Raw genomic sequence first — 20259 nt, 5'->3', positions numbered from 1 at the left:
AAGTCAGAATTTGGCGTGAGTCTACGTTTTCTTCATAGTTTGTGACATCGAAGTTACGCGTCGTACATATTAAATAAGATAAATAGAAGAACAAACACATATTTTAGGACAGTGATTGGTTTACTTTTACAATTCAAACACAAACACACCCAACTCTGACATTAACGCTGCACGACACTAAGTGGGGTTTCCAATGTCTTTCGCTTGTGATTTAATACGATTAGGGAAATGAGACCTATGAAACACTGAGTTGAGAGGAGTTAAATTCGCCACATCGCCAAACTAAAGTCAGAATCTGGCGTGAAGTTACAGCTATTCTGTTAAGTTGTGACATCGAACTTATACATCGCACCTTTCGTTCTCTTAACATTAGGCTTTTTGGAGAGAGAGAGAGAGAGAGAGAGTGTGTGTGTGTGTGTGTGTGTGTGTGTGTGTGTGTGTGTGTTTTACTCCAAACATGGGTTAGCAACAAATAAGCCCCTAATGTAAACATTAAGAATTCCCATTAAAGAGGGGGGATTAAAGTTAATCGCTTCCTCTTCATGTACAGCCGATACACAAAACAAATATTAAAACATGAACGTTTTTACAATGACTAAACTTCCAAAAATCTAGTGCAGTGTCATTGTTATGACTGATGCACACTACGCTTCTATGATCACAGATACCCATCATGTTAAAAAAAACCCACTTTTCTATTTTGTCATCGTTTCTAGAAAAATCATTTCCAAAACTTGCCAGTGCATGTTCTACGGGGAATAAAAGACTGCGTTGATGAAGACAATACAATCAATATGGTTCACTGTGTGCGTGTGTGTGTGTGTGTGTGTGTTATCCATACTTACTAAAACCAATTAGGACACGGAGATGCTTACTAATTGTTATATTTTTATCAATAGGAATGTTAACATATTGTTTAAAAATCACCGAAATCCTTTTTTTCTTGTTTGCTTACTTTCTGAATTTGTTCACCGACATGGAATCTTTCTCTGCCATTTCTTCGTTATATCTTGCTTTTCACAAATTTCCAATTAGAATAACTTCTTCTGTTTCTTCGTCCTTCTTTTTATGCTTCTGAGGTTACCCCTTTTTATTATTTGTTCACTTTTGATAACACTGTGTAGAAATTTGCCATTTTTCTTGACAGGTATCTATGTTTGTCTCTCATTTACCCTGTCTTGGATGTTTCTTTTCTTTGACGTCGTGAACAATTTGCGTTAGTAAAATTTTGAGTCTATCTGGATTCATAGTCCTGATTATGAAATATATTCGAATGTCAACCATTCTCTCTCCGATTAACATATTTATGCTTGTTTCCGTACCGAAACACGAATAGAATCAATGTTCATGTTAAAACTGAGGCAATCAAATCCATCTCTAAGGATTAATATTAAAATGTTCTCCTGATTATTTGTTTTCTAGTGTTACTAAATAGAAAGAATGTATTGTCTCAGTAATACAAGGGCTACTGATGGGGCTATTTAGACTAGCACCAGTTACCACTGTCCAATATCCAGTGACCTATCCAACACCCTCTCATCTACTATATAACACGCCATTTTTAAAGTGGTCAGTAACTAGTTATCTACTATATAAAACACGCACTATACCATCAACACGCCTTGGAGTAACCAATGTCTAATACCATACTATACATCATCACAAAACTTATCATCAACATCCCGATCTGAGTGACAAAAATCCAGCTATCTACTATCCAACACTCATACGGTAACATCAACACGCCTCTGGAGTGACCACTGCAAATCATAACTGTATTCTGTATCATCAACGGTAAGTAAGCGCCTCCGCTATATGGCGAATTACTATTCCATTTAGGATATTATACCTACACTGACCAGCTCAGAGGATATGCAACTATGTTAAAAGTAACAAAATAGTTCTAAATACTTTTCCATATTACTTTGTTTACTTTCTTGACTTGCTAAGGCTACAGCTAATAAGTCCTCGTTGTAAACTAAACTTCCTAAAACCCTTCGTAAAATGTGTTTGCGTCTGGGTTTTAAAAAAAACAACTACATCTATCATGCTCATTAAAGCATTTCCGTTGTAAAATTGTTAGTTCTGGCGGTACACACTTTTACCTGCTGCCAAGCTCTTAACTTTCAGAGGTATGTAAATATTTCATCTTGTCTGTGGTCCCATAATGATTAATAGCTGTGACCGGATTTGAAGAAAAAATTAAGTTTGAACATAACTGTCCAAATATTAACGAACATTTACATCTGGTCATGAAACAATCTCGGAAGTTGTTGAAGGAATGCGTATCATTTTGATGTGTTTGCCAATTCACCTCTGACCGCGTGTATCACATATATTACAACAGCAAAGACCGAGATTGTTTCGATTCTGACATTGTCTCATTCCGTCGCCATATGGTTCCATGTGAACGAAAGTAATTTAGAATATAGTTCTAAATGGTGATTAATTACATCTAATGTTTCTTTCTCGGCGACGAAAAAGGCAGATAATGTTCTGATTGCAAGTATTAATAAGAGATGGGAAAGCGCAACGGAAACAAGGATTATACATTTTATGTATATTTAATATATAGTGTGTTTGACCTTTGTCCGTGATTCAGTGTAGAATTCCAGACTACCTGACTTTTTTTATATAAGAAAAGCTGTTACTTCGATTTAAGTTCAATGTCTAATATTATTTACGAACTTAGAATGTTCTAGAAGTGAACTTGTTTACAATTTTATGCCATTTTCCATTCAAAATGACACATCCTAGGCAGTTTATTATTTCTTAAGTGAAATTATTATTTATAGGATGGGGTAAACAAGTATTAATTTATCTTTTTTAAGTTCAGTGTGGAATATGTCACTGTTGTGTTCAAATATAATCTGAGAGGAATAGTTTATTTAAATTATTCATTGGAATTACAAAGTGCCTATTGACTTTTTGGACTCAAACACTACTTGATAATTTTTTATGTATTCATTCATTTCTTTCTCTCTCTCTCTCTCATTGTGTGTGTGTGTGTTTTCCTCATTCAACACGTCTTTCTGTTCTTGAATATTGATTCATTGTCGACATATTAATTTATACCTGTCCTCAACGTCTACAAATATTAATAAGTCGTTAAAGCCACGATGCCTGCGAATTACATAGTGTCTGCAAACCTTTTTATATGTTTATTTATATCATCACTTTATCAGTAATTATAATAAAAAGTCCACCAATTCGAAAAAGAACCAAGTTATCATTTCCAAATCATCCAGATAGATATGTTATTCTTTCCAGCTAATATTCTGTGACAGTCACTTTGTATCCGTAGATATAAGGTAATTGGTAGGCATTAAGACTTCTTCCAACCATTTTTTTTAAAAGCCCGTATACGTAGATTTAGAAGCTCTTGACAAAATGACATCACAGATACTTGCGTTAAACCACCCCATTTTATCAACAATAACAAATTATCGTCTTGGTTCTCTCCTTTAAAATATCACTTATGTCATAAAATATTAAGCGGATTAAATACTGTTTCAATGAAACATAGCATTTTGTGGAAAGCATTTATATCACGTGTTAATTGTATTCATACTCTTTATACTCCTACAGATCATTCCGACAAACAATATAGAGGCTCTTCTTTTTATTTGTGGGAAATTATAGTTTTGTGGCTTACAGGCGAAGATGACAGGATAGAACGAGCTTTGTATGTCTATCGGTCGCCACTAATAAAACAAAACGGAATGGTACAGTAGAAAAAGCCGATATTCTTGAAGGATGGGGTGGATGTCCCCACCTCAATTTAAAAATAAAAAAAAATTATTTAAAAAAAAATTGTTCATATATATTGGTTTCAACCAAAGCAGGAAACATTACTGTAGAAGCTCCTAATGGGTGGATCAGTAGGAATGTTACCCACTATCACCACCAAATACCCGTTTGAATCACATGGGTTTGTTAAAAGAAAAATTAGGAGTATCCGTCAATTAATTGAAGGCTGGGAGTCCAATTTATACTGTTAAAGGTTAGACCACACACACGACCCAGCCCTCAATTAACTGACGGATTCTCCAAATTTTATTTGTATTTGTGGTTTGAATCATATCTTTTGATACAGTCTGATAATATTGTCGCTACTTTCTTTTCCCTGTCCGTATGGTTCCTAGAGGCTGAGATGTAAGTAACGTATGCTGGGTGTTCCTTTATCAGAGGTGCTCAGAAGGTGGAGGAGTAAATAACTACAGATAAAATTTCAAGATGGCGGCGCCCATGAAGCATGCTGCACCGTTGGGAAAAATCGTATTTGAAAAGTCAAATTTCAATGACAAGAAAAGTAGACATCTGCAACACATAACTGATCACTATTTCAATTACAGCGTGAGTTTTAGAACGCACTGAGCATTTATCTTCAAGAACAATGATCATAATTCATTTCCACATGTTATCCTAAACTACCCACAGGGACTAGTATCGTTGCTTAATAAATTTGGTACCAATATTTAGTTCAGGCATACGACTGTGTATCCCTATCAAAAGTTTCGTTATAGAATAATATTTAAACTTAACCCAATTTTGGCAATCCTGGCTTTCATTGCTTTCCAGCCAGCTGAAATATAGGCCAATGAGACTTTAAAACAGGTGGATTTCTTTTTTGAGAATTTGAATTAATTAGAGAAAAGACATCAGGGTAAGTAAAGTCTAAAAAAATCGTTATAACTTTACTTTGTAGGAAAGCGTCATTATTGGTTGCCAGTTGTGTGTGATATTCCTGAAAATTTGACTTTCATTTACACTGTTAGTCAACATCAAAACACACTACCCAGTGCCATTAGTTAGACAGTAAGAACCATCACCCCCCAGAACAAAAATATCGGGTGATATGTCTTACATTGTAGGACTAGCAAATTAGAGGCTGAACACAAGGTAAAATCTGACACCTCTGTGTATTCTTGGACATTTATTTGTATTTTTTTTAAATGTTTAAACCTTAACATATGTAATTTAATCAAGCACAAGAAGTAAATTAAGACAATGTAAATATTCAAAATATAATTTTGGTTATATTTATCATGATTATTACTGTTGCTATCAAAATTGCATAATGGTGTTTCAACAATGTTTAAATGAACCATGTAACAAAAAATATTCACACAGTTATTCCTAATGTCAACACTGCCAGAAAGGTTATTACTATTTTTTTTCCCAATATCCCAGTGCAATAAAAGAAATTACATCATTTAAGCTTCAAGATAATCTGGGTTTTTTTTTTTTACATTACTAGTTTATGAATTATCAAGCATGGGATTGTTATGAATATTTCATTATTTCTTAATAATGTCTATTACACTGTTATGTAAACAGTCTTGATGACATGTCATGAGACAGCTAAAAAATTTAAAATGAAATATCTTAATAATAATAATAATAACAAACAAGATGGTGATAAGATTTTATTCAGTTGTCAGTGTTGAGGGTTAATGTAGAGTATTGACATATTTGATTCATAATTAATTAATTAATCACAAATGTTATCAACGCAGTTTTGCTGGGAATACCAACTAAATCATCTACAATATCAGCTGAAGGGTTTTTATCTTCTTTACAAGCTTAATTTATTTAAAATATTAACCAACTAGTTGTACTTCATAACCTGCAACATGTATTTCAAATGTCTGATAATAACCCCTTCTGGTGTACCCCTATATATTTATCAACCAAGCTAAGAAGTAATAATAAAAACAAACTGCTGGTTACTGGTTGTGGTAGCAACAATATTTATATTTTGTGAGTATGTAGTTTTTACCAAAGAGTTTGACATTTTATCAGTAAAGTACCTTACAATAAATCACCTTATATGTACTATAAATATATGTATATTTATTTTACATATAAAGTGATTTAATGTTATCACAGATTTCGTTGTACTTTATTGATAAAAGATCAGACTCTGTGGTTGCTACCTCTACCAGCTGCTCAAGGGAGAGAACTGACATGCATTTCTGGTTAAAGATGAGACAGGTGGGGGTATGTTATAATACAGCTCTATTCCCACAAATGAATTAAGTACCAAAACGTTCCTGACATTCCATATTTAGATACATAAATAAAACCTCTCCTTCATGAAACTATCCATTTTGTGGATTTTTCAGGAAAATTTTCTCTGAGCCATATCAAATTCTTACCAATGACTTATAGTTTTAAAAAAAATCCAAATAGTTACCTTTGTGCAGGTTATGATGTAAAATTTTCCTGCTATTCATGAAATTATACAATCAAAGTTAAAAGAATGGGAGCCTCATAAAGAGGGGTACCCTCTGTCCAAAAAGTGGAAGATGGTAGCACTCGGTTGAACTGAAGTGTCAGCTAGTTACGTTATTCATGCTAGATTTTGTCACCAAAGCTAAAATAATCAGCTTGGGGAAAACATGTTCAGATTATGATAAAATGTTTTACTTATGGTTAAAAGAAATAGAGTTAGTGTATGATTTTTTCAGATACTTAAATTGACATTGTTAATGAACAGAATCTCATCTTTGAATGTAATATTTTTTAAAACTTTAAAACTGGTTTGCATCTTCCTAACTTATGTCTTTAAAAATGCAGATAATCAGAGACAAACAACATAATGTTACAGAGACTTTTTTATTTTTTATTTATTATGATTATTAACCATTATCAAACTAATTTATAAGTAAGAAACTTTTTTAAATAAGTTAAAAATCAAGATTCTCTAAAAAACTGATTAAAAATTTACTGTTAATGTAAAATTTCTTATTTGCCAGGTACAAAAATTCTACAATTTTTTTAAATAATAAATAATGTACAAGACACTGATTCAGTCATGAAATATATCATAAAATTATGTTTCATAGAAATTGCCATAATATAATAACAAAAGAAGCACCTCAGAATATCACTAATGACAGATCCATAGAAAACTTTTTAATGTTGTACACCATTCTAAACAGTGTTACTGATGCTTTTATCAGCTGTGAGAAATGTCCAGACATGTTGAGTAGCAGACTGGATGCATATTATGGCAGGAAGTTGATTTGCTTTGTCAGAATAGCTAATAAGGATTGTTATGAGAACTTGGTAATTGGAAAAAAGAGAATTGGAGAAATGCATTTTTTTTTTTCATGGTATGTATCTTTGTTTCATTTGACAAATAGGATTTTAGACAAATGTTTCTGTGGGTGTGACTTGATGTTGATTAATGTAAACAGATCTTGTGTTTGTAAAGTCCATCAGAGACATGTCCTCTCAAGAACTGTGAGTTTATGACACTGCATCAAAATAGGGGAGCATGATACAATTAGCTATGCTCAAGGTAGCTTGAAATGTGCACAGATCACACCTTAAAATGCATGCAAAAATGATAAGGTCAGATATGCAAGATTTAGGTTTTTCGCAATAAATAAAGACTAATAATTCTTGCGAGATGTTATCACATGAGCAACAGGGTGTGTGTGTGATTTGGATTTTTAACATAGCTTTAACAATTTCTCAGTCATATCACTACAGTGTCTTTAGTGTGGCAGTTTATAGTGATGTCTAGCACTGGAGCATCATGCTGCAGACATGTAGCATAATGTCCCACCCAGTCACATTATCCTGACACCAGGCCAACCAGTCCTAACACTAACCTCTTAATGTTGAGCGCCAAGCGAGGCAGATGTTAGTGCAATTTTGTAAGTCTTTGAAATGACTTGGCCAGTGATTGAACCCACGACCTACTGCATCCGAGGCAGATGCTCTAACCACTAGGCCATTGGAGCAGTCGAGTAACAGGGTATGGTGTGAAAAAAGACTTATTTTGATTTCTGGGAATAATGTTAACTTTCCAAAGACGCATAGAGTTAGCCCCACCTTGCTTGAGAATCACAACTGCTGAATTTTCAGAAAACCAAATTGATGCCTTTTCAGAATAGTACTGTTACATTTTTTTTAAAAGAAGTCTTTTTCTTAATGTTGATGCTGTGTGTCATTATAATGTAGCACCAAGTTTTAGCTCACAGGGTTCTCAATAAATTAATCTTAAAACTGAAGAGTCACTGACCTTTGACACCCAAATCTCAAGAAGCAAAATGAAAATCTCTGGAGTCAAAACTGAAATCTTAAGTGTCATTTATTGTTTAGTCCTGATCTCATAGCTGGAATTATTTGATCTCATAGCTGGAATTATTTGATCTCATTGCTGGAATTATTTGGTCTCATAGCTGGGATTATTTGTTATTCATGGGAAAACCGATGCTCAAGATTTCATGTCATGTTGAATAAAGAGAAAAACTTGTACAGTATTTTGTAACTGATGCTTAAGATTTCAGGAGATTTATTCTTTCTGCATGCAGTTGTTACTAACTTTCAGTTTCTTTGGAGCCTGAGGGTCAGAATGATCATTGTTTCAGAGACTGAGACATGACAGAAAATATATACACTTCTTGTGCCATTGTGACAAATTAATACGAGCCAGTGTATTAAAATTCAGTGAAGACCTGTCTTGTTAAAGGAAGAGGTGTAAAAAAATCTACAAGAATTTTTGTTTCATTCAAAATATAACTGACTGGTGACCACTGATGACATTAACTATACTTATTAAGTTTCTCACTTTACAAATTTCCCATTAAATAATTTTATTTTGTGAAGAATGGAGAAGGTCATTTCTTTATCTGGATTAGAATGTAACAATTATGAAACAACCATGTTCAGTCTGCAAGAAGATCCAACTTCAGTTTTTCTGTGGCTGGGTTTTTAATGCTTCCTAATACATGTACGGGGTTTTTGATGTTTGCTAATACATGTACTGGGCTTTTAATGTTTCCTAATACATGTACTGGGTTTGTAATGCTTCCTAATACATGTACTGGGTTTGTAATGCTTCCTAATACATGTACTGGGTTTGTAATGCTTCCTAATACATGTACTGGGTTTTTAATGCTTCCTAATACATGTACCGGGTTTGTAATGCTTCCTAATACATGTACTGGGTTTGTAATGCTTCCTAATACATGTACTGGGTTTTTAATGCTTCCTAATACATGTACGGGGTTTTTGATGTTTGCTAATACATGTACTGGGCTTTTAATGCTTCCTAATACATGTACTGGGTTTGTAATGCTTCCTAATACATGTACTGGGTTTGTAATGCTTCCTAATACATGTACTGGGTTTGTAATGCTTCCTAATACATGTACTGGGTTTGTAATGCTTCCTAATACATGTACCGGGTTTGTAATGCTTCCTAATACATGTACTGGGTTTGTAATGCTTCCTAATACATGTACTGGGTTTTTAATGCTTCCTAATACATGTACTGGGTTTTTAATGCTTCCTAATATATGTACTGGGTTTTTAATGCTTCCTAATACATGTACTGGGTTTTTAATGCTTCCTAATATATGTACTGGGTTTTTAATGCTTCCTAATACATGTACTGGGTTTTTAATGCTTCCTAATACGTGTACTGGGTTTTTAATGTTTCCTTCAGGCTAAGTTCATCCTAATGAGAAAGTTTCAGAGTTGGACATGAATTTCTTATTTCTTATCCATTTTTATATGAATTGAATTAAAACATATCATCTTCCTTAAATATTCCTATATAAAAATCTTGAGTAATGTATGAACAATAAAAGAATAAAAAATGTTCAAAGGTTGCCAGATTTTATTAAAACATTTGAAAAAATGCACATGTTGGAATTTCCATGCATCAGAAATGGACAAAATTTAGATTCCACATATCAAAACCCACAAGTACACATCTGTTGAAAACCCTCGCTCCATCAGTAACTGCTGGATGTTCCAAAGGTTGATCAGTTTGAACTATTTTTGTACAAAAGTTCTATTTTCCATCCATTGTTCTAACGGATTGCATGGTTGAAGAATAAGGGGTCATTAGTTAAATGACATGTACAGCTATAGTCTAATGACATGTACACTATAGTCTAATGACATGTACAGCTATAGTCTAATGACATGTACAGCTATAGTCTAGTGACATGTACAGCTATAGTCTGTTGACATGTACAGTTATAGTCTAATGACATGTACTGCTATAGTCTAATGACATGTACACTACAGTCTAATGACATGTACAGCTATAGTCTAATGACATGTACAGCTATAGTCTGATGACATGTACAGCTATAGTCTAATGACATGTACTGCTATAGTCTAATGAAATGTACACTATAGTCTAATGACATGTACAGCTATAGTCTGATGACATGTACAGCTATAGTCTAATGACATGTACTGCTATAGTCTAATGAAATGTACACTATAGTCTAATGACATGTACAGCTATAGTCTGATGACATGTACAGCTATAGTCTAATGACATGTACTGCTATAGAACTGTCATGAGACTTGATTGGTTCAATCCTGTACTTTGTGAGTTCCATTGACAACAACACTGTTCAGTTTTTAACCTGTGCCCTTGGGGGATATTGTCTGAATACTAAAATGAACTTTTTTAAAACTTCAGAACAAAAGAATGGCAACAAAACAATCTTATCTTTTAAGTATTAAGTAAATTAAAGTAGGAGAACATGGTTCCTAAGACTACTACACAATTAATGGTGGAAAATTTCATTGCCTTTGGAGGACAAGATGGAGGTTAAACTTGGCAATTAACATTTTCTGATGCATGCCCAGGATAGAAAATGAAGGAGAAATTTAGATTTTATCGCTGTTTCATAAAAATTTCCATTCAGGGCATGTAGACATTACTCTGGAGTGGTTCCAAACCTTAAACAGTATTGTTATTGTAAAAAGAATTCAACTTGTTATTGATTTTGATCAAATTATGTTTGCTCATATCGAGTGGATAACTTATTTCTTTCTGTGTGTGAAAATACTAGAGTTATTCACCCACAATATGGAATATGTTGATTATTCAATTGAAGCAAGCAAATTTTCTTTTTATTTTATGCTCAAACGTGTTGGCTAGCTAAAGCACATAAATGAATGAAGTAGCTGATTTCTTACAGTATTACAGTGCTGTTTTCCATTTATATTCTGCTGTGTTTTGTTTACATTCACATATAAAATTTCTTTGCTAATTTCAGGTAAGAAAGTGCATGCTTTGAAAGAAATCTTTTAAAATTTTTGTTCACAGTGGGATTTGAACATGGTTCTCATGCATGACAGGTCAACATGCCACCACTATTCTGGAGTGAAAGAAATTATCGTATTGCATAGTTTTGTAAATTGGTTGCAAAGATAACTTTGATAATGAAATGGCTACTGCTTTGTAAAATAAGCTGGTGGAAAAACTCTCCTTTTGGCTTTTTGTGGTTTGGATGCATGTGTTGTATCTGTACATGTATATGATTTTGCAGAATACTTCTAAGTGTGATTTCATAACAGATGTTCCATGTTTTTTACAGGTGGAGACCATGTTGCCAGGTTGTGGAGTTCTGCCCTTGGATATACAGATGCCACTGACAGAGGTGGAAGCCTTTGTGACATACATGCTCCCTCTAGCTGAAATCATTAGGCCAGATTTTTTAGGAGGTTTTATAAAAAGAGGTATGGATTCTTATTTAACTGGCCTTTTAGTTTCAAAACTTAAAGAGCATGGAACTCAGATTTAGGCATAAAGTCTGGAAGTTTTGACTTTCTGCAATTTTAATTAAAATTTAGTTAAAATCACATCTCCTTTACTGCAGAATTTTAGGGAGATACTGTATTTTCCGGCCTATAAGTCAATACGGAGTATAAGTCGAATTCATTAATTCATTAAATTTTCCTTCCTTTTTCTATATATAAGTTGATTCAGAGTATAAGACGAGGCCAGGTCAATAACTTGGCTTCGTATTTTACACTAGTAACTTTAGTTTCATGAATAATATTGGTATCACTGTATGATATTCCATATTACCGGCAATCGTGAAATTGCATCACCGATGCTAATATGCTTGTGATTTTACTCCTGTACAAGGCACTGCTTCATTCTTTTATCAATTGACACAGCTGAATAAATAGTCCATGCTTGTTTTAATTATGGTATCCATTGCAACAAGAGTCACATGGCTGTACATGCTATGTACATGTTAATTAAAGGTCTAAAGCTTAAACCTGATTATTCCAGTTGAAACCAGTCTTGAGTGCAAGATTCAATAGATGAGATAAACTCAGTAAGCCTAACAATAAAGAAATGAGGCTATCCATAGGGAAATCAGAAATTTGAAGAAAATTAAGAGATAGAAAAACGAAAAGTTACAAACAAAAAATAAATAAAAATACTTTTTATAATACTTTTACATATCTGTGAAATGCTGTATCAGATTTACACAAATGAATAGTTTTATAATACATATTATTTAACATGTCAATTATGATTGAAATCGAAGTTGTAATTCATTTTATTACCTGTAGTAGAACTGTTCCACATTCTAATTAAGAAAATAATGATTAAGAGTTCACTTAATCATCTCCAGTATCTGAAAATCTCTTGAAGTCATCATCTTCCGTATCAGAATGAAAAATGGTGGTCATTTCCAAATTGTCAGTCTTAATCATGTCTTGGACGTACTCACGGAAATTGTTTAATTTTTCCAGAAAGTGTATGGTAGTTTCTGTGCCATAGTAGTGCATTGTCTTATACTAAGTCCCATTCTTTGCATGAACCTAAAACACCATGACACACTTCCACTGAAACTTTCAATTGCTAATTCTGTTGCAATTTCCTTTGCCTTGAGTCTGAGATCAACAGAGTTCATTCCACAACATGCATGTTGTGTCAAGACATATTCTTCTAATTTATCCTCATTATTAATCCCTCTTGCTTTGCAGCCATGATTTGCTTTTTTTGTAGTGCGTAATGCAACCCTAGCTTTACGTCAATCCTGGACACATTTTTCACTTACACCGTATTTCCTGTGAGCAGCCATATTCCCACCTTTTTCTTCTGTGAACTTTACAACTTCTAGCTTAAAAGCTGCTGTGTAAGACTTGTACAGGGATATTTATATGAATGATTATGACTGAAAAGATTGATCAAAACATACCTAACTCATTAAAATGTGCCAGTACTATAGCAATGAAAACAATGCTCCATGGCTAAATTTATTATTTACATCCAAAGAAGGTAGAGTGCATCATTTCCTGTGGTTCTTAATCCACTTGATATTAAAAATGGGATTGATGCGGATTAATGATAAAGGACAGTGGGGTACTGTGGTAACTAGTATTGGTAGCCAAAGCCAATATCAGGGTTTAAACAATTGCGGCAACTGGCTTTGATTGTTGTTGGAAACCAAAGACTAATTTATCAACTGCCAATATAATCAAAGAGAGACACTGAAATGACAGCAGGTTGAGAATGAATATAGGTGATGTGTTGACATTTCAGTTTGCTTTAAACTGAAATGCAAAACTAAAAATGGATCATTGAAGATCTGTGAGTAGTCCATCTATATATCTGATTTTAGTTTAGTGTAAACCATATTTATTTGAGAAACTTTGTCAAATAAAATTACAAACACATGATTTGGGGGATTCAGTAGAAAGCATAATCTACAGTATTTATTAAATAATCATAGAACGCTCTAGTTAATATGGATTGCATCCCTTTGTAGGATCAATTAGATCATTGAAAAAGCTATGCCGATAATCGCTTGCATATCTCCAACAGTATACTGGAAAATCAAATATCAATGGACCAGTGGCTAAAATGTGATCAGGAAGAATGAGTTATGGTTAAAAAGGGTGAAAAAACAAAATTATTTCATATCTTTTTTAGGACAAACAATAAGCTTTGAATTAGTACAGTAAACTAATTGTTTTCTTTTATTTCATGTTTGAGAAATAAGAAAATACATGCAGAATGCAAACTAAATAATGACAAAACGTATAAATATAAACGCAGTGATAATAGTTTATAATAATTTATTGACACAGTAATTAAACAAGAATCTGTACTTCTATGTGACCTGTTTTCGATTATGCCTATTATAGAGCAATTTTAAAAGCATACCGGGTACTGGAATCCATATGTAAGTCGATGCATTTTCAATGACATAATCCATCTATAAGTCGATTTGGTGTATAAGACGAAGACCTGACTTTCAACTCAAAAAGTATCGACTTATACAGTGGAACCTGTCTTGAGAGACCACCCCTTCTGCCAAAACATAATGGTCTCTCATGACAGGTGGTCTCTCATAACAGGTTATAACACTATATAATCTCTAAATCTGTACATGGAGAACCTGGTCTCTCAAGACAGGTGGTCTCTCATAGCAGTGGTCTCTCAAGACAGGTTTTACTGTACATCAGAAGTTATGGTACTGCCAAACTTTGCTATATCCTTGATTGCAGAATTTCAGTATCATAGATAATGCAGATCTCTGACATTATAACTTCTGAACACAGTAGGACTGCATAACTAAATTCATACTAATATATCTAATGTATAAGAAGACAAGATGAAGCTTAGAGTTGTATCTTTATTTCCATTTCAGAATGGTTATTAACAAATTTGGATAGTTTTCATCTTACCACAGTTCAGCATATTATTATATTCTCAATATATCATGGTTCCATATATAACTGCAGTTCTCAATATAACATGGTTCCATATATAACTGCAGTTCTCAGTATATCATGGTTCCGTACATAACTGTAGTTCTCAATATATCATGGTGCCATATATAACTGTAGTTCTCAATATATCATGGTTCCATATATAACTGCAGTTCTCAATTTAACAAGGTTTAGTACATAACACGTGTGGCAGTTATGAACTCTGACCACATTATAACAAGTAAGGGCTGTATTTATTCTCATTACTTAAATCCCTCTCCTTGAGTGTATAATTTCAGTGACATAGATGTACCTAATTTCTTAACTTTGGTCGCTCTCTTGGACTGCATCATTCTATGATTTAAACATTATTTACTTAACTTGCATCCCTCTCCATGACTGCAGAATTTAAGTGACAATAAATGTTCTTATTTCCTTAACTAGGGTTTCTATTTTTGACTGTAGAATTTCAATGACGTACTCCAAGTATTACAAATGTTTTAGTTTTGACTGTAGAATTTCAATGACGTACTCCAAGTATCACAAATGTTTTAGTTTTGACTGTAGAATTTGAATGACGTACTCCAAGTATTACAAATGTTTTAGTTTTGACTGCAGAATTTCAATGACGTACTCCAAGTATTACAAATGTTTTAGTTTTGACTGTAGAATTTGAATGACGTACTCCAAGTATTACAAATGTTTTAGTTTTGACTGTAGAATTTCAATGACGTACTCCAAGTATCACAAATGTTTTAGTTTTGACTGCAGAATTTCAATGACATACTCCAAGTATTACAAATGTTTTAGTTTTGACTAGAATTTCAATGACGTACTCCAAGTATCACAAATGTTTTAGTTTTGACTGTAGAATTTCAATGACATACTCCAAGTATTACAAATGTTTTAGTTTTGACTGTAGAATTTGAATGACGTACTCCAAGTATTACAAATGTTTTAGTTTTGACTGTAGAATTTCAATGACGTACTCCAAGTATTACAAATGTTTTAGTTTTGACTGTAGAATTTGAATGACGTACTCCAAGTATTACAGATGTTTTAGTTTTGACTGTAGAATTTCAATGACATACTCCAAGTATTACAAATGTTTTAGTTTTGACTGTAGAATTTCAATGACATACTCCAAGTATCACAAATGTTTTAGTTTTGACTGTAGAATTTCAATGATATACTCCAAGTATTACAAATGTTTTAGTTTTGACTGTAGAATTTCAATGACATACTCCAAGTATTACAAATGTTTTAGTTTTGACTGTAGAATTTCAATGACGTACTCCAAGTATCACAAATGTTTTAGTTTTGACTGTAGAATTTCAATGACATACTCCAAGTATTACAAATGTTTTAGTTTTGACTGCAGAATTTCAGTGACATACTCCAAGTATTACAAATGTTTTAGTTTTGACTGCAGAATTTCAGTGACATACTCCAAGTATTACAAATGTTTTAGTTTTGACTGCAGAATTTCAATGACGTACTCCAAGTATTACAAATGTTTTAGTTTTGACTGTAGAATTTCAATGACATACTCCAAGTATTACAAATGTTTTAGTTTTCACTAGAATTTCAGTGACGTACTCCAAGTATTACAAATGTTTTAGTTTTGACTGCAGAATTTCAATGACATACTCCAAGTATTACAAATGTTTTAGTTTTGACTAGAATTTCAATGACATACTCCAAGTATTACAAATGTTTTAGTTTTGACTGCAGAATTTCAATGACATACTCCAAGTATTACAAATGTTTTAGTTTTGACTGCAGAATTTCAATGACATACTCCAAGTATTACAAATGTTTTAGTTTTGACTAGAATTTCAATGATGTACTCCAAGTATTACAGATGTTTTAGTTTTGACTGTAGAATTTCAATGACATACTCCAAGTATTACAAATGTTTTAGTTTTGACTAGAATTTCAATGACATACTCCAAGTATTACAAATGTTTTAGTTTTGACTGCAGAATTTCAATGACATACTCCAAGTATTACAAATGTTTTAGTTTTGACTAGAATTTCAATGACATACTCCAAGTATTACAAATGTTTTAGTTTTGACTGTAGAATTTCAATGACATACTCCAAGTATTACAAATGTTTTAGTTTTGACTGCAAAATTTCAATGACACACTCCAAGTATTACAAATGTTTTAGTTTTGACTGCAAAATTTCAATGACACACTCCAAGTATTACAAATGTTTTAGTTTTGACTGTAGAATTTCAATGACGTACTCCAAGTATTACAAATGTTTTAGTTTTGACTGTAGAATTTCAATGACGTACTCCAAGTATTACAAATGTTTTAGTTTTGACTGCAAAATTTCAATGACACACTCCAAGTATTACAAATGTTTTAGTTTTGACTGTAGAATTTCAATGACATACTCCAAGTATTACAGATGTTTTAGTTTTGACTGTAGAATTTCAATGACATACTCCAAGTATTACAAATGTTTTAGTTTTGACTGTAGAATTTCAATGACGTACTCCAAGTATTACAAATGTTTTAGTTTTGACTGTAGAATTTCAATGACGTACTCCAAGTATTACAAATGTTTTAGTTTTGACTGTAGAATTTCAATGACATACTCCAAGTATTACAAATGTTTTAGTTTTGACTGTAGAATTTCAATGACGTACTCCAAGTATTACAAATGTTTCAGTTTTGACTGTAGAATTTCAATGACATACTCCAAGTATCACAAATGTTTTAGTTTTGACTGTAGAATTTCAATGACATACTCCAAGTATTACAAATGTTTTAGTTTTGACTGCAAAATTTCAATGACATACTCCAAGTATCACAAATGTTTCAGTTTTGACTGTAGAATTTCAATGACATACTCCAAGTATTACAGATGTTTTAGTTTTGACTGTAGAATTTCAATGACGTACTCCAAGTATTACAAATGTTTTAGTTTTGACTGCAAAATTTCAATGACATACTCCAAGTATCACAAATGTTTCAGTTTTGACTGTAGAATTTCAATGACATACTCCAAGTATCACAAATGTTTTAGTTTTGACTGTAGAATTTCAATGACGTACTCCAAGTATTACAGATGTTTTAGTTTTGACTGTAGAATTTCAATGACATACTCCAAGTATTACAAATGTTTTAGTTTTGACTGTAGAATTTCAATGACATACTCCAAGTATTACAGATGTTTTAGTTTTGACTGCAGAATTTCAATGACATACTCCAAGTATTACAGATGTTTTAGTTTTGACTGTAGAATTTCAATGACATACTCCAAGTATTACAAATGTTTTAGTTTTGACTGCAGAATTTGAATGACGTACTCCAAGTATTACAAATGTTTTAGTTTTGACTGCAGAATTTGAATGACATACTCCAAGTATTACAAATGTTTTAGTTTTGACTGCAGAATTTCAATGACATACTCCAAGTATTACAAATGTTTTAGTTTTGACTGCAGAATTTCAATGACGTACTCCAGGTATTACAAATGTTTCAGTTTTGACTGTAGAATTTCAATGACGTACTCCAAGTATTACAGATGTTTTAGTTTTGACTGCAGAATTTCAATGACGTACTCCAAGTATTACAAATGTTTTAGTTTTGACTGCAGAATTTCAATGACGTACTCCAAGTATTACAAATGTTTTAGTTTTGACTGTAGAATTTCAATGACGTACTCCAAGTATTACAAATGTTTTAGTTTTGACTGTAGAATTTCAATGACGTACTCCAAGTATTACAAATGTTTTAGTTTTGACTGTAGAATTTCAATGACGTACTCCAAGTATTACAAATGTTTTAGTTTTGACTAGAATTTCAGTGACGTACTCCAAGTATTACAAATGTTTTAGTTTTGACTGCAGAATTTCAATGACATACTCCAAGTATTACAAATGTTTTAGTTTTGACTAGAATTTCAATGACATACTCCAAGTATTACAAATGTTTTAGTTTTGACTGCAGAATTTCAATGACATACTCCAAGTATTACAAATGTTTTAGTTTTGACTGCAGAATTTCAATGACATACTCCAAGTATTACAAATGTTTTAGTTTTGACTAGAATTTCAATGATGTACTCCAAGTATTACAGATGTTTTAGTTTTGACTGTAGAATTTCAATGACATACTCCAAGTATTACAAATGTTTTAGTTTTGACTAGAATTTCAATGACATACTCCAAGTATTACAAATGTTTTAGTTTTGACTGCAGAATTTCAATGACATACTCCAAGTATTACAAATGTTTTAGTTTTGACTAGAATTTCAATGACATACTCCAAGTATTACAAATGTTTTAGTTTTGACTGTAGAATTTCAATGACATACTCCAAGTATTACAAATGTTTTAGTTTTGACTGCAAAATTTCAATGACACACTCCAAGTATTACAAATGTTTTAGTTTTGACTGCAAAATTTCAATGACACACTCCAAGTATTACAAATGTTTTAGTTTTGACTGTAGAATTTCAATGACGTACTCCAAGTATTACAAATGTTTTAGTTTTGACTGTAGAATTTCAATGACGTACTCCAAGTATTACAAATGTTTTAGTTTTGACTGCAAAATTTCAATGACACACTCCAAGTATTACAAATGTTTTAGTTTTGACTGTAGAATTTCAATGACATACTCCAAGTATTACAAATGTTTTAGTTTTGACTGGAGAATTTCAATGACATACTCCAAGTATTACAGATGTTTTAGTTTTGACTGTAGAATTTCAATGACGTACTCCAAGTATTACAAATGTTTTAGTTTTGACTGTAGAATTTCAATGACGTACTCCAAGTATGACTGTAGAATTTCAATGACATACTCCAAGTATTACAAATGTTTCAGTTTTGACTGTAGAATTTCAATGACATACTCCAAGTATTACAAATGTTTTAGTTTTGACTGCAAAATTTCAATGACATACTCCAAGTATCACAAATGTTTCAGTTTTGACTGTAGAATTTCAATGACATACTCCAAGTATTACAGATGTTTTAGTTTTGACTGTAGAATTTCAATGACGTACTCCAAGTATTACAAATGTTTTAGTTTTGACTGCAAAATTTCAATGACATACTCCAAGTATCACAAATGTTTCAGTTTTGACTGTAGAATTTCAATGACGTACTCCAGGTATTACAAATGTTTCAGTTTTGACTGTAGAATTTCAATGACGTACTCCAAGTATCACAAATGTTTTAGTTTTGACTGTAGAATTTCAATGACGTACTCCAAGTATCACAAATGTTTTAGTTTTGACTGTAGAATTTCAATGACGTACTCCAAGTATCACAAATGTTTTAGTTTTGACTGTAGAATTTCAATGACGTACTCCAAGTATTACAAATGTTTTAGTTTTGACTGTAGAATTTCAATGACGTACTCCAAGTATTACAAATGTTTTAGTTTTGACTGTAGAATTTCAATGACGTACTCCAAGTATTACAAATGTTTTAGTTTTGACTGTAGAATTTCAATGACGTACTCCAAGTATTACAAATGTTTTAGTTTTGACTGTAGAATTTCAATGACGTACTCCAAGTATTACAAATCTTTTAGTTTTGACTGTAGAATTTCAATGACGTACTCCAAGTATTACAAATGTTTTAGTTTTGACTGTAGAATTTGAATGACGTACTCCAAGTATTACAAATGTTTTAGTTTTGACTGTAGAATTTGAATGACGTACTCCAAGTATTACAAATGTTTTAGTTTTGACTGTAGAATTTGAATGACGTACTCCAAGTAT

General features: G+C 32.4%; 1 protein-coding gene across 1 annotated transcript in view; it reads left to right on the top strand.

Annotated features, from left to right (window-relative positions):
* Nucleotides 1-4227: 4227 nt before the first annotated feature.
* Nucleotides 4228-20259, top strand: part of LOC149779862 (ribonuclease P protein subunit p40-like) — a 103257-nt gene continuing 87225 nt past the window's right edge. Inside the window, exons 1-2 of the mRNA XM_089936535.1 lie at nucleotides 4228-4356; nucleotides 11367-11508. Of these exons, the coding sequence (XP_089792661.1) occupies nucleotides 4237-4356; nucleotides 11367-11508 (262 nt within the window). The 5' untranslated portion in view covers nucleotides 4228-4236. The remainder of the gene's footprint in view (nucleotides 4357-11366; nucleotides 11509-20259) is intronic.

The sequence above is a fragment of the Sinohyriopsis cumingii genome, chromosome 16 (genome assembly GCF_028554795.1).
Source record: "Sinohyriopsis cumingii isolate HCF-2022 chromosome 16, ASM2855479v2, whole genome shotgun sequence".
Lineage (NCBI taxonomy): Eukaryota > Metazoa > Mollusca > Bivalvia > Unionida > Unionidae > Sinohyriopsis > Sinohyriopsis cumingii.
Note: the sequence above shows the minus strand (reverse complement) of the source record. Positions and strands in the feature narration are given on the sequence as shown.